At 45.3% G+C, this 15,439-nt stretch overlaps 1 protein-coding gene across 2 annotated transcripts in view; it reads left to right on the forward strand.

The window, feature by feature from the left end:
* IBTK (inhibitor of Bruton tyrosine kinase) overlaps positions 1-15,439 on the forward strand; it is a 139,773-nt gene that overhangs the window by 95,175 nt on the left and 29,159 nt on the right. For both annotated transcript variants that reach the window (XM_069726448.1, XM_069726446.1), the window contains exons 18-19: positions 8,873-8,990; positions 14,819-14,879. In XM_069726448.1, coding sequence (XP_069582549.1) covers positions 8,873-8,990; positions 14,819-14,879 — 179 coding nt within the window. The remainder of the gene's footprint in view (positions 1-8,872; positions 8,991-14,818; positions 14,880-15,439) is intronic.

The following is a 15,439-nucleotide window of genomic DNA, read 5'->3' on the forward strand; positions in this document are numbered from 1 at the left end:
ATCCAGACTAATTGCTAGCCACTTCAGAACTCTCCAGCACTTTGTCTCCAGCGATTTCTGGGCGCTTCTTGAAGTATGTTTCGGTCATTGTCCTGCTGGAAGACCCATTACCTAGGATGCAAACCCAGCTTTCTGTCACTGGGCACTACATTGCGACCCAAAATCCTTTGGTAAGATTCAGATTTCATGAAGCCTTGCACATAGCCAAGGCATCCAGTGCCAGAGGCAGCAAAACAAACCCAAAACCTCTTTGGACCTCCACTATATTTGACTGTAGGTTCGGTGTTCTTTTCTTTGACGCCTCATTTAGTGTTAAGTAAACAGTAGAATGATGAATCTTGGTCTCATATATCTTAGTCTCATCTGTCAGCAAGACACTTTCTCAGGAGGACTTTGAGTTCCTCGCGTACATTTTTGCAAACTGCAGTCTACTTTTACTATGTGTCTTTGTTAGCAGTGGGGTCTTCCTGGGTCTCCCTCATAGCGTTTCATTCAGATGTTGATGGATATTTTGTGCTGACACTGATGCACCCTGATTCTGCAGAACAGGTTAAATTTCGTTGGAACTTGATTGTGGCTGCTTATACACCGTCCAGACTATCCTGATTTCCAACTTCTCATCAATTTTTCTCTGCCATCCACAGCCAAGATGATTATCTATATTGCCTTTTTGTTTCTGTTGCGCACTTTAGACAAACATCAAGATCTTTAGAGCTGGACTTGTAAACTTGAGCATTTTTCAACAATTTGGTCCTCAGATCCTCAGACAGTTCTCTTCTCTTTCTGTTCTCCATGCTTAGTGTTGCACACACAGACACGCAATGCAAAGATTAAGTCAATGTATCCCCTATTTATCTGGTTTCAGGTGTGATTTCCATATTGCCCACACCTGTTACTTGCCACAGGTGAGTTTCAACAAACATTATGTTCTTGAAACAAAGTTGTTTTCCCCCAATTTTGCTTAGGTGCCAATAATTTTGTTTTGCCCATTTATGCCAATACTTTCGGCAATGACTTGTATGTACTACAATGTATTATTTAAAAAGCACAAAATATGAACGGCACTAGGTGTTATCGCAGCAGGCGGTGTAGCCGCAGCCTGAGGATTCCACTGCAAGACTCCTATAGCACGTATATAGTCTGCAATGTTCGGGTGGTGCTCAGCATAAAAAGCAGTGAACAAATATCCAAGGAGAAAAAGGAAAATGCGGCACTCACCCAGGTAGATTGCGAATCAAAGTCCTTTATTCATCGTATCGTAACAACGGACATAGTAAGGAGAGGCGGCTGGGAGAGATCAGCGGTGCGGGGAGAAAACAGGACTACGATCGTTTCGCGCTTGTGCGCTTCCACGGGTCCATAAATGTATTATTTACTTGATCAAAGGATTGCATTTCCAAGTCCCGTTGAAGGAGTGTAAAAAGATTAAAAAAAATGTTTTAAATGTTACAAAAAAAATAAAAATCATAAAATCAGTTTTATTGATAAAACATTTTTTTATCTTTAAAACCAACCAAATAAAAATACCTTTGCAACAACCACTCATGTTTGGTTTTTCCGTGTCAGCAACAGCTGTTGGGCTTTCCATGTGTGTGTTGTGACTGCAGCCGCAGAGCTGAACAGCTGATTATTGGGAGCGCTCCAGGTATCCGGGTAACTATTCAGATAAGCTCTTACACGAAGCTATTCAATCATCCCTAGTAACAACCCAAAGTATGAAACTATATCAATTTTCATCTTCATTTGGTGAATGGGAGAAAAAAAATTAAAAACTGACATATTTGTTATTTTTGTTATTCTTATCCAAAATAAATAAAAAGTGATCAAAAAGTAATTTGTATTACAAAATGGTACCAATAAAAATTACAGCTCGCTAAGCATAAAACAAGCTATAATTCAGTACTATAAACAGAAAAATTTAAAAAGTTACGGCACTCTGATAATGTGTTATATTTTTTCTTTAGGTGATTTTTCTTGTGAAAAAGTAGTAAAACGTTAAAGTTATAAATTAGGCCTCTTTCACACTTCAGTTGTTTGGCGTCAGTCACTACCGACATAGTGACGGATTGACGGATCCGTCACAATTGTTGAGAAAACGGTTCTAACGGATCCGTTTTTTTGACTGATCCGTTAATTGGGGGTTGTCTGGGAAAAGTATCTACTTTTTGGAGCATGCGCAATTGAAAAAACGGATTGGGGCGACGGATCCGCCGAAAAAACGGTTGCGGCGGATCCGTCGCCCATAGGCGGCCATTCTATGGAATGGCGGACGCGACGGATCCGTCGCGATCCGCCATTTCGGCGTTGACAAAAAACGTTTCAATGTCCGTCTATTTTCAGAAAACGTCCGCCATCCGTCGCATGACGGATGGAACGGACGACCATCCGTCACAATCCGTCGCTAATGCAAGTCTATGGGAAAATAACGGATCCGTCAAAAAAATTTGACGGATCCGTTATTTGAGGAAAATGGCGGTTTTAGACTGACGCCAAATAACTGAAGTGTGAAAGAGGCCTTAGGCATCAATGTAATTGTATGGCCCTGCAGGATAACATTGACTTGCTAATTACACGTCAGGAAAGAATAGAATTTGAAAGAACTTCCAGATTCAATGTTTTTGTATATGCCTACTACTACAAAAGAGCCACAAAAACCAGTGGTCAAAAAATGTCCCAAAAACCGGTACCAGTAAAATCTGCAGATTGTCCCACAAAAACAAACCTTGATATAGCTCCTTCTACAGAAAAATGAAAAAGTTAGGGGTGTCAGAATATTGTGCCAAAAAATGCACTTGGCCATGCAAGTCATATCAGCTGCTGGCCGCCCCTTTGTGATTACCGATTAAAGATGTCCCAGATGTGTTTGATGGAAGACAAGTCTGAAGATGCTGCTGGCAGTGGAAACATGTTTAGGGCACTTACGCTGTTCAAAGTAGCATGAGCACCGTGTGGCCGGGCATTATCGTGTGGAAAACCGGCTGCTAGGACACTTTGGAGAAATGGTGTCACAACCAAATCAACTTAACAGCGAGCTGTTAGTGTACCTGGAGTGAAGACTAGAAGGTTCCGTCCACCTTACACCATAATCCCAGGAGTGAGAGCGGAGTAATGCTCCCTCGTGATGGCATTTTTATGGCATTGCTTACATGATCTCCAGATGGGATTAGAGGCTGAAATGGAGGTCTGTCCTCTTCATTGATGAGTCCTTCATTAGACTTGGATGCAATTTAAGCCAGCCATTAGTCTGGTTACCGCATGGTCATAGTAATGAAGAGGCCTTTATGAGAGCTGTAAATATCAACAGCATCTGAGTGTTCACCTCAAGTAGGCCTACACGCCCAAAAATGATGCACAACAGAGCTTATGTTTGCTCTGTCGGCACCATTATAGTGTATGGCCCCATCAGCACATACACTCAAATCCCATTTTGCAGGTGGGGGAGGGGGTTGGACGTAAGCCCCAACAGAGCCACTGAATAGGTGCTTAAACGCAGTATTGAGAGCACCCTTACATGAAGAGACAGATGGATTTACACAAGCCTACATTCACAAAAGATCTGTGGTTAGTTTTCCAAGATGTTTCGAACAAACTCTTTGCCAAGTTCCTTCAAAGACTGTTCATAGCTAGAAGAATTGATGCTGTGTTGAGGACAAAAGGTGGTCATACCAAATATTTGATGCTATTCACACTTGAATTTTTGAAAGCATTATATACAAAAAGAATTAGCTGATACAAGCCACCTTGCAGCAATTGCTGCGTACAACCAGTGTTTGATTAATGATACACAATCCATCTCAGTCCTTAATATAACCATACCACAAGTTGGATTTTTCCAAACCCAGCTTCAGTTGTAGTGACCTCTATAAGAACACCTCCCATATATGAATACTATATACTGCTCAGCTGCTAGGAAATGTGATCATGGATGACTTTTCTGCTGTTAGTTTATTCTGCAATGCTCGGCAAATAGGAATACTCCAAGATCCACATAGATAAGCCATAAGTAAATGAACTTCTATTTGTCTTCTTCATGACATTTACTATTGGGGAGAAAAACATGTTATGTGATTACAGAGACGCACTATAATATATTGTAATAGACTGTTGACTTCTACTGGTTTACTTGTGAACTCAGATTATGGTGTTTAATGTAAGGGTGTCCTCCCGGATTAGCAAAATGTGTGGTATAAAAGAATATATGGTACTCTATGAAATATATGTGTAAAGGTGTCCATTCACATTAAATGAACGTTTGATACACCTGCTGGCTTTAACACGACCAGCTTGCCATCTAATGTGGGACTTCTCCATCTACTTCTGACACCTCACCACCACTCTATGCTAACATCGAGTAATTCTCAATTGGTGAACGAAAGATTGTGGCATCCATAAAAAGGACTATGCAGCAAATGATAATTTCCATATATAAACCTATAAGAGTGAATAGCCACAAGAAAATATATGTATAAACATTATTTTATTGATACATACAAATATTAAAATCTGCATTAAAAACAACTCCTTGAGAAAGCCATGGCAAACGTACGTCGGAGTTCTGGGGTATGTGTGTGTATGTATGTATGTATATATATATATATATATATATATATATATATATATATATATATATATATATATATATATATATATATATATATATATATATATATTCGTTGTGTGTACTTAAATGATCACTTTTGCAATAATAAAGTCCCCATGCCGCTGTCAATCATTGATGGTGGGATTTAACATACGCAAACCTCATGCGCATCATTGATCCCGCCCATCAGCGCGCCTGTCACATGATAGCAGGGCGCCAGTGGGTTGTCATGACACTGAGATCTACTGATTACCCACGTGCCTTTCATCGCTATCCTCCTGTCAACAGTGGCATTCATAGGAGATTGTAGCTTTTGCTATACATAACAGTGCAGCTGCTATGTAACTGAGGCGATCAGACTATCACAGATTCAAGTCTCTTAAGCAGACTATTAAATGCAGCAAAAAGTTTTAAATCTTAAAAACAAAAAGAGCATGTTTAAATCACCCCCCTTCTGCTCTATTAAAAATAAAACGGTACAAAAAGGAAAAAATACTCATTTTATATCGTCGCATTCAGAATTGTCCAGTGTCTCACAATATATAAAGTACAGTAAATTAATCTGATAAGTAAACGGCATAACGAGAAAAAAAAATCAAATGCCAGAATTATGTTTTCTCTATTGCCCCTCATTGGGGGACACAGGAACCATGGGTGTATGCTGTTGCCACTAGGAGGCTGACACTGTGCACAAAAAAAGTTAGCTCCTCCTCTGCAGTGTACACCCCACTGACTGGCATTATGCACTTCAGTTTAGCTTAGTGTCAGTAGGAGGTGGACACGGGTCTTTCATTAGACCCTTATCTACCTCAATGTGCATCGTTTCTTTTCAGGTTTTTCTGGAAGGGATACAGGGTGAACAGTCACACCTGTATTCCCACAAGGCGGACTATGAGTACGGCGTGTACTGCCACCCCGTATCCTCATAGATCCCTCTCGAGGACCAAGAGCCTAGCACACAAGCGTGCTCAGAAGTCAGGTCCTGGCTCCGTCCCTCACCCACTCGCCCACCAGAGCCTGTCGGTTGGAGGAGACGAGGATGTCCATCACCAGCTTCCATGGACGTCTGATACCTTTCCCAAGGTTTGAGGTTAGTAACGGACGACTTGGGATGTTTTTAGGTGAGTATTCCTCTAGTCCCACAGTGTTCCAGGCCACTTTTTGGCCTGGTTGGCGAGGGGTCCCAGGAATCGGCAGGGGTCTTCGCTGCATTTGCAGCACTCTCTTCCCTGCGCGGTGGTCCTGTCTGGCGCGGCGGCCTTACAGGCAGCCGTGTTACCTTTTCCTGCGACCGTGAGCACAGCGCCGTTTTTCCTAATTTAGGCCCCGGCTTCCCCCAGGGCCTACTTCCGGCGACACGCTAACCTACGGCAGCGCTTCCCCCTTCTATGTGGTGGCCTTGCAGGCTGCTGCGCCGCTCACCTTCCAGCCGGGCAGCGCCGGCACCGCAGTTTTCTCTGGCGGTTGCCGGCTTCTAATTTAGGCGCCGTTTTTTCCCGGGGCCTACGTCCGGCGACGCTGCTCCGCCCACTTCCCCCCTTTTTACTCGGGCGGGCTTTTTTCCCGCCGAGCATCCCCACCTCGGCATGAAGCGTTGCTCCGCCCACCGGCGCCATCTTAGTACTCCTGGCCACGCACGTCCCTTATATCCGTGTGCTGCAGGGGATGACTAGGGTTTCATATTCCCCTGGCTGGACTGCTGCAGATTTGCATCCCTTCGGGACTACAACCTGGGCTGCGTCTTCTGTCTGGAATTTCGTCGGCCGTGAGTAGCTCTGCACTGCAGACTGACACCCCCCTCTACTCCCCTGTCCCCTAACCCTCTGGCATTTTCTTCAGGGACCTCTTCAAAATGTCTACCTCTAAAGGGGGCTGCTCTTGTTCTCCTACTTCTTCCTCTTCTGCCTTAGTCAAGCACTTTGCGTGTTCGTCCTGTAACTGCAAACTTCCCTCAGGTCAGTCCTCTCCGCTCTGTCAGGCCTGCAGCAGCCCGATTGTTCCCACCTCCCAGGATACCCCGGCCGATCCGCCCGAGATTGATACCCCCATCCCTGGCTGGGCTTCCTCTCTGTCACAATCGGTGGCCGATCTAACACGTGTGTCTCAAACTCTGGTGTCCGTGCTGGATCGATTACTTCTGCAGACCCCCGCAGTAGCCAGCGGGTCGCAGGAGCCTCCGTCCGAGCCCTCTATGATAAGCAGCAAAAGGTCCAGACAGGAACGACGGTCTGAGTCCTCTTCTCGCTCCATCTCACCACACGGTCCTCCTCTGCTGTCGGCGTCCTCCCGATCCTCCTCCCCTGAGTCAGGCGAGGCGTTCTCTGATGCGCCCTCGGAGGATATTTCGGAGCTGGATTCTAACCAAATCGCAACCATGAGGGATATGGTCCAGAATCTCATTGGAGCTATAAACCAAACCTATGGCATCAAGGATCCCTCTACGGAACCTGCAGATCAGGCGGTTTCGTTTAGACGGGCTAAACCACCTTCCAAGTTTTTCGCTCCGCATCCTGAATTTGAGGAAATCATGAACAGAGAAAGAGAGAACCCGACCAGACGTTTTCAGAGGGGAAAACGCCTTGGTGTTTTATATTCTTTTTCTCCAGAACTTACCACCAATTGGACGGTCTCTTCCTCGGTGGATCCCCCTGTTTCCAGGCTGTCCACCAACACGGTGCTTCCACTGTCCGGCGGAGCATCTCTGAAGGACTGCTTTGGGATGTCCCATGGTTCCTGTGTCCCCCAATGAGAGGCGATAGAGAAAACAGGATTTTTGGTTGCTTACCGTAAAATCTGCTTCTCGGAGCCTCCATTGTGGGACACAGCACCCTCCCAATGTTTCTCAGTTTCTGTTGTTCTATGTTCTATAACTGTTCTCACGTTTACAGTTTTCATGTTTGTGGTTATGGTTTTCAACCTTGTTATTTATCTCCTACTGCTTTCTCACTAAACTGAAGTTCATAATGCCAGTCGGTGGGGTGTACACTGCAGAGGAGGAGCTAACTTTTTTTGTGCATAGGGTCAGCCTCCTAGTGGCAGCAGCATATACACCCATGGTTCCTGTGTCCCCCAATGGAGGCTCCGAGAAAGAGATTTTACGGTAAGCAACCAAAAATCCTGTTTTTTCGTCACTGCAACATTGCAATAAAATGTAATAGGGAATCAAAACATATCTACCTCCAAAATAATATCAATAAATTGTCAGCTCAGGGCACAAAATGTAAACCCTCACCCAGTCCCATATCCCAAAAAATGAGCATGTTGCAAGTCTCGGAAAATGTCTACAAAAGCGAAAACATTTTGACACCTTTCTGAATTTATTTTGTCCCTACTTACATTTTTCTTTTTTTTTTTCTTTTTCTTTTTTTTTTTTTTTTGTTTTATATTTGGCATCTGCATACTCTTACTGACCTGGGGAATTATACTGCCTGGTCAGTTTTCCCATATATTGAACATAGTAAATAAAAAAAATAATCATAGTCATTTTCACGACACATGGATATTTTTTCCCATCTTCTAAATACACTATGTGGCAGATTGAATAGTGTCATTCAAAAGTACAGCTCATCCTGCAAAGAACAATCTCTCTTCCGGCTGTATGGCTGGAAGCGTAAAAAAAGATATGGCTCTTGGAAAAAGGGGAGGAGAAAGCGGAAAATTGCCCTGGGTAAAGGCGATGAGCCGCTGCCGGAGAACACATGCACTCTGAGCGTATATGTGTATGGTGGTCGGTTCGCTCTACTGTTGGCCAAACGATCATTGGCTTCTTTTTCTTTCATCCTCTTTTTAAACTATTTTTAGGAAAAGGATGATCTGTCTGTAATGTGACCCTTTGAAGATTTGTTCAGTGATTGGTTCCCCTCACTAAAGTGTATGGCTAGATTTAAACTCATCCTCTGTATTTGCCTCTCATGTACATGGGACTAGACATAAGAATGAGACCACTGGTGGCCAAACCCTTTCCAATAATTTTGGCGTGGCTCATTCAAGTGTAGGTGTTTTTTTTCCAAAGTGAAGTGGAAATAAACTGTTGTCAAACCCCTTTTGTAGCAGCCTATATCCTGTGCGATATCTTAAAATCCGGTATATTCAGTTCGTCTGGTTCCTCTACACTTTATCGTTAATTTCCAGATTTTATCATAGTCAGGCCAACTGAGAGATTGCCATATGTATGAGGTCGTCCCAAGTGTTTTCTGAAGGCACATGGAGACCAAAAACGTATTTCTAGATTATTTAGCTAAAAAGTCTAATTTATTCTCCTCTCTATTCCAGTGACTTTGAAAAATGCTGCTGAATTGTTGGAACTTGCCGCGTTATATAATGCCGACCAGCTTAAAGTTTCCTGTTTCCAGTTCATTGGACTAAATATGGCCGCTTTATTGGAGGCCAGGTATGAATAGTGCGTCGTTTTGTTCCATTCTTGTATGTCGTGTCTGGCAGAGGTCCTCACTAACGCACTTCTTTCTGTGCTCAGATCTAGTCCTTGGATTGGTTTGTAGTCTCTTATGCCATCATATTTCACATTTATTATGTCGTTTGGTTGTTTCTAAGGAAGGTAAAAAAAAATGAGGTCAACATGCTGGAGCTTAGTTGGCCATAAGGAATAAAGGGGCTGTTTCTTGTGGACCATCCTGTGTTTATGTGACCTATTAGAGCATGTTGATATCTTACATAGGGTTCTCCCATTCTAGACTCCTCTCTTGATTTAAAGGGAACCTGTCATCTGAATTTGGCGGGACTGGTTTTGGGTCATATGGGCGGAGTTTTCGGGTGTTTGATTCACCCTTTCCTTACCTGCTGGCTGCATGCTGGCTGCAATATTGGATTGAAGGTCATTCTCTGTCCTCCATAGTACACACCTGCACAAGGCAAGATTGCTTTGCGCAGGCGTGTACTATGGAGGACAGAGAATGAACTTCAATCCAATATTGCAGCCAGCATGCAGTCAGCGGGTAAGGAAAGGGTGAATCAAACACCCAAAACCTCCGCCCATATGACCCAAAACCAGTCCCGCCAAATTCAGGTGACAGAGTCCCTTTAAATAAAGATACCTAAACAGTAATGTATGCTAGTAACTGTCTAGGCCGCCCGGCTACCGGTGTAAATCATATGTATCTACCCAGGGCTTCCACTAGAAATTTTGGGGCCCCATACTGGCAAAATTTTCGGGGCCCCCTTGAGACTCCGCCCAGGCTCCACCCCAGCCCCGCCTCCGGGCTCCACCCCTCGAACTGTCCACAGTCCCACCGCTCTCTCTTGGAAAATCTCCACTTCTCACCTATCACACATTGACAGTTCCCATCACCAGATCACTCATATAGATCACTTTTGTTTTGGCCAAAAGATTTTTTAAGCCGCCACCATAACATGGTAGACACTTTTGGCCGGGCCCTACTCTGCTGTAACCTATTAAACATTTGTTAAAATATGCAATACAATTTAGGTATATTTTTATTTATTTTTCAATTTTTAAAATGACCTATAATACTACATACAAGGAACAAATACCACAGCACTATGACCAGATGACATATTACCACCACAGTGATCGAATAATATAAAATACAAGGAACAAATACCACCACATCATGACCAGACCACATATTACCACCACATAGTGACTGAATACTACAATACTGATCAGTAATAAAAAAAAACGCACAATACTATCACCATCAGTGCCATTATACGCAGGAGATCTGTAATTAGTAAGCAGTGTCTACAGGTAATACAGTGATCACCGGTGACATTATACACAGGAGCTCTGTATATAATGTATAGGTAATACAGTGATCACTGGTGACATTGTACACAGGACCTCTGTATATAGTATACAGTGTATAGTGTCAGTGTATAGGTAACACTGACTCACCAGTGACGTCTCTAGGTGAAGTCCTTCATCTTTCATCCAGCACAGACCGCCATCACTTCATCCAGCCAGGACTCGTCTCTGCAGGAAATAACAGTTATCTCGAGTTCCGCTTATAGAACACATTGCTTAATTTTGCCTGCCTCTACATTACACCACATGAAGAAGGCGACTGTTGTGAATTCTGTGGCAGAGCTCCCTCCTGTGGTCACAAGTGGTACTTCGGCTGATTCTCTCTGTGAGCTTCCGTTGGTGGAGGAAAGTGGTACTGCGGCTTCTGAGTTTTCTTCCTCAGGTGATGTGGTGAAGTCGTTAGGTGCTGCTCTATTTAACTCCACCTAGTGCTTTGATCCTGGCCTCCAGTCAATGTTCTAGTATTGGACCCGTTTCCTCCTGGATCGTTCCTGTGGCCTGCTGCTCTGCATAGCTAAGTTCTGCTTTGCTATTTTGTTTGCTGTTTTTTTTCTGTCCAGCTTGTCTATTTGTTTTTTCCTGCTTGCTGGAAGCTCTGGGACGCAGAGGGTGCACCTCCGTGCCGTTAGTTCGGTACGGAGGGTCTTTTTGCCCCCTTTGCGTGGTTTTTATAGGGTTTTGTGTTGACCGCAAAGTTACCTTTCCTATCCTCGCTCTGTTCAGAAAGTCGGGCCTCACTTTGCTAAATCTATTTCATCTCTACGTTTGTCTTTTCATCTTAACTCACAGTCATTATATGTGGGGGCTGCCTTTTCCTTTGGGGTATTTCTCTGAGGCAAGGTAGGCTTATTTTCTATCTTCAGGCTAGCTAGTTTCTCAGGCTGTGCCGAGTTGCATAGGGAGCGTTAGGCGCAATCCACGGCTGCCTCTAGTGTGGTTGGAGAGAATTAGGGATTGCGGTCAGCAGAGTTCCCACGTCTCAGAGCTCGTTCTATGTTTTTGGGTTATTGTCAGGTCACTGTATGTGCTCTGACCTCTATGTCCATTGTGGTACTGAATTACCTTATCATAACAGGCGACATAGTATCACTCTACAAAGTAACAGGACCGCCCCCCATTTAAAACAGTATACTCAAAAAATAAAATAAATACATCACTGCAATAATAATATCCCTTAATTAGCCCCTATGGTAATATTCGCCATCCTAGCCCCCGTGTGTCTCATTCCAGGCTCCAGCCATATGATCTCCCCATCTGTCTCCATCGTATCCATCCTGCCCCATCTGTCTCCAATCCTGCCCCATCTGTCTCCATTCTGCCCCATCTGGTTCCAATCCTGCCCCATCTGTGTCCAGCACTCTGCCCCATCTGTTTCCAATCCTGCCCCATCTGTGTCCAGCACTCTGCCCCATCTGTGTCCAATCCTGCCCCATCTGTGTCCAGCACTCTGCCCCATCTGTGTCCAATCCTGCCCCATCTGTGTCCAGCACTCTGCCCCATCTGTTTCCAATCCTGCCCCATCTGTGTCCAGCACTCTGCCCCATCTGTGTCCAGCACTCTGCCCCATCTGTGTCCAGCACTCTGCCCCATCTGTGTCCAGCACTCTGCCCCATCTGTGTCCAGCACTCTGCCCCATCTGTGTCCAGCACTCTGCCCCATCTGTGTCCAGCACTCTGCCCCATCTGTGTCCAGCACTCTGCCCCATCTGTGTCCAGCACTCTGCCCCATCTGTGTCCAGCACTCTGCCCCATCTGTGTCCAGCACTCTGCCCCATCTGTGTCCAGCACTCTGCCCCATCTGTGTCCAATCCTGCCCCATCTGTGTCCAGCACTCTGCCCCATCTGTCCAGCACTCTGCCCCATCTGTGTCCAGCACTCTGCCCCATCTGTGTCCAGCACTCTGCCCCATCTGTTTCCAATCCTGCCCCATCTGTGTCCAGCACTCTGCCCCATCTGTTTCCAATCCTGCCCCATCTGTGTCCAGCACTCTGCCCCATCTGTGTCCAATCCTGCCCCATCTGTGTCCAGCACTCTTCCCCATCTGTTTCCAATCCTGCCCCATCTGTGTCCAGCACTCTTCCCCATCTGTTTCCAATCCTGCCCCATCTGTGTCCAGCACTCTGCCCCATCTGTGTCCAATCCTGCCCCATCTGTGTCCAGCACTCTTCCCCATCTGTTTCCAATCCTGCCCCATCTGTGTCCAGCACTCTGCCCCATCTGTGTCCAGCACTCTGCCCCATCTGTGTCCAGCACTCTGCCCCATCTGTGTCCAGCACTCTGCCCCATCTGTGTCCAGCACTCTGCCCCATCTGTGTCCAGCACTCTGCCCCATCTGTGTCCAGCACTCTGCCCCATCTGTGTCCAGCGTTTTGCCCCTGTGTCCAGCACTCTGCCCCATCTGTGTCCAGCGTTTTGCCCCTGTGTCCAGCATTTTTCTCTGGGCCCCCCGGATCGCCGCTCTCAAGAAAAAAAAAAAAAAAAAAGTTCTTCTTACCTGGCCGTGCTCCTGCGGCGGGCGAAGTTCTCGGTCTCCACGCAGCTGCAGCGTGCACTCGCCGGCGACTGACAATGATGTCAGACGCCGGCGACATGCACGCGCGCTGCGGCTGACGTCAGCTGCCAGCCTCAGATTGGCTAGCGGCTGTTAACTATTGACGTGCGGGCCCGCACGTCAATAGCTTTAAACAGCTGCAGCGTCGGCGCTAAGGGCCCGGTTAGCCTGCGGCTGCCGGTAGGGGCCCGGTGAGCAGATGAGACGGGGCCCGATGCGGGCCCCCTCTGCCCACCGGGCCCCATACGCCAGTCACGGCCGTCATGCCCTGATGGCGGCCCTGTATCTACCTCACAATCTACCTCACGCAACGGTATGTAATGTTTGTCCAATGTAGACACCCATCTTCATGCCACCCGCCACAGTTTGGGCTCTTGTGGGCCTGGGGATGTCATGGTTGATTGTGACTCGGACAGATTAAGTCGATCACTCGTACAGTAGTACTCAGGTTTTTCTGCACTGTTGTCAGTGTGCTACTGGCGTGTGTATCTGGTGTCACACTGGCGGCATTTTTCAACCACTTCTGCACTTAATGTAATGATTGCCGCAGCAGCGCTTTGTGTTTGTTGGGATAGGATGAATGGCAATTGATTATGGTGAAATATACATCTATTTATACTATAAGGGTGCACTATGTGGGGGATGTGATTATATTACGGGGTGGGAGGTGATTCATTATTATCCTATAGGAGGAGGTGTGATTATAATCTGTGGGGGAGAGGGAAATGATTATTGCACACGGTCTGTTACAATCATGGTTGGGTGTTACTTATTATACTACAAGGGGTTTGCATATTGTGTGTATGGTGGGGCAGGGGCTCATGCTAAAATTTGGTGAGGAATTAATTTTACTACATGGGGTGATCACGGTAAGGGGGGATGAGATTATAATCGTGATGGGGAACGGTTTTTCTTGGGAGGATTTTTACTGCAAAGAGGTAAGTGATTGTTATAGGGGTTGGGAAGACGGACAATTGAAATTACAGCATTTTTCACAATATAATTTGAAATTAAGTGCAGATAGTTTCTTGTTTGCTAATAATGGCAGCCTGGTTTTGCAGTACGATCTCAGTTATTGGCAATAATAATAATGCATTTGTTATACATTTCTACTGCCGCAACTCAGGCATGCAGTACACACACTGAGCACTATGTGAGCCTTAAGACCCCCCATACACAAACTTTTACGAGTCCCACCACTCACAGCAATACTCGACTTGGCCAAGTCTACTGATGTTCTCTGAGAGACCTGAGCCAGACTCCTGCGATAGCGGCTTATCTCCCAGAGAGCAAAATAATCGTCTGTCTGCAATCCCGCAACATAATCTATTGGATGAAAATTGGGCGCCCCAACACACATTACCCTGGTATTCCCAGGGATGGATGCTTTGCGGCAATGACCTCTGATGACGTAGCGGTCTTCTTGCCGGAAGGTGAGAATATCACGATTTATTTTTTAAATTATTTTTAACATTAGATCTTTTTACTATTGCTGCTGCATAGGCAGCATCAATAGTAAAAAGTTGGTCACACTTGTCCAACACAACTTGTCAATCAGTTTTCCAAGCAATGCTACAGATCGCTTGGAAAACGCTAGCATTTTGCAAGCTAATTTCGCTTGTAAAACGCTCTTGTTTAGCGGGAAAACGCATGCCAATTCCGCATGCATTTAACCTGCGGAATTGCCGTGGAAATTTCCACGGCAATTCCGGACATGTGCACATAGCCTAGGTTTCCCAAGCGGTAACAGCCATCATCTGGGGTCAGAGAAGCCAGATCTGCAGCAATCATCTGATCTTTAGTGGTTGTCTTTATGAGTAAAGATACGTTTCATTTTGTTTCTCATTTTATGCATTTTTTTTTATCTTAACTTTTTTGCTATGTAGGTCTTTGGATGTTTTGAGTCAAGAAGTGCTGAAGGAACTGGCAAGTTATTATAGAAAAATGGTAAATATTACTGTATATGGGAAAATCTAGTGTATAATGTACAAAAATGGCAGAGTGAATACATCTTGGATGCCTCCAAGCATATTGCTTATCCAGGTAGTTATGTGCCACTTCTGATGACTATAAAAGCCTGTGTGAGTAGGGGGTATTCTCATGTGAAGCTTTTATGGCCAGCACAATCTCTACAAACACTAGTTTAAGATCCCCGAGTATTTATGATTTGCATAGCTCCGCCTACTGCAAAGGATTCTGGGAAAACCTGCTATTCTTTGTATTATGCTGCTTACAAGTACTTTCCGTTTCAGGAAAGCATCCACTATGTATTTCCTTTAAGTAGAGGGCTTTTCGGTCTCTTTCGTCCCGCTACATTTAGCCCAACTTGGGTCTCTCCCTAAGGTGGCTAGCATGTATGTATCGCTTGCTCACCGAGCCCCACTCCATACAGCCAACCAATTCCAGCCCTGTGCTGATGAGGGCCTAAAGCCCGAAACACGTGTCCACAGGTAGGAATTGGTTGGCTGTGTAAATTTAGAAACTAATCCGCAGCATTGCACGCTTGG

Source organism: Ranitomeya imitator, chromosome 5 (assembly GCF_032444005.1).
Source record: "Ranitomeya imitator isolate aRanImi1 chromosome 5, aRanImi1.pri, whole genome shotgun sequence".
NCBI classification, from domain to species: domain Eukaryota; kingdom Metazoa; phylum Chordata; class Amphibia; order Anura; family Dendrobatidae; genus Ranitomeya; species Ranitomeya imitator.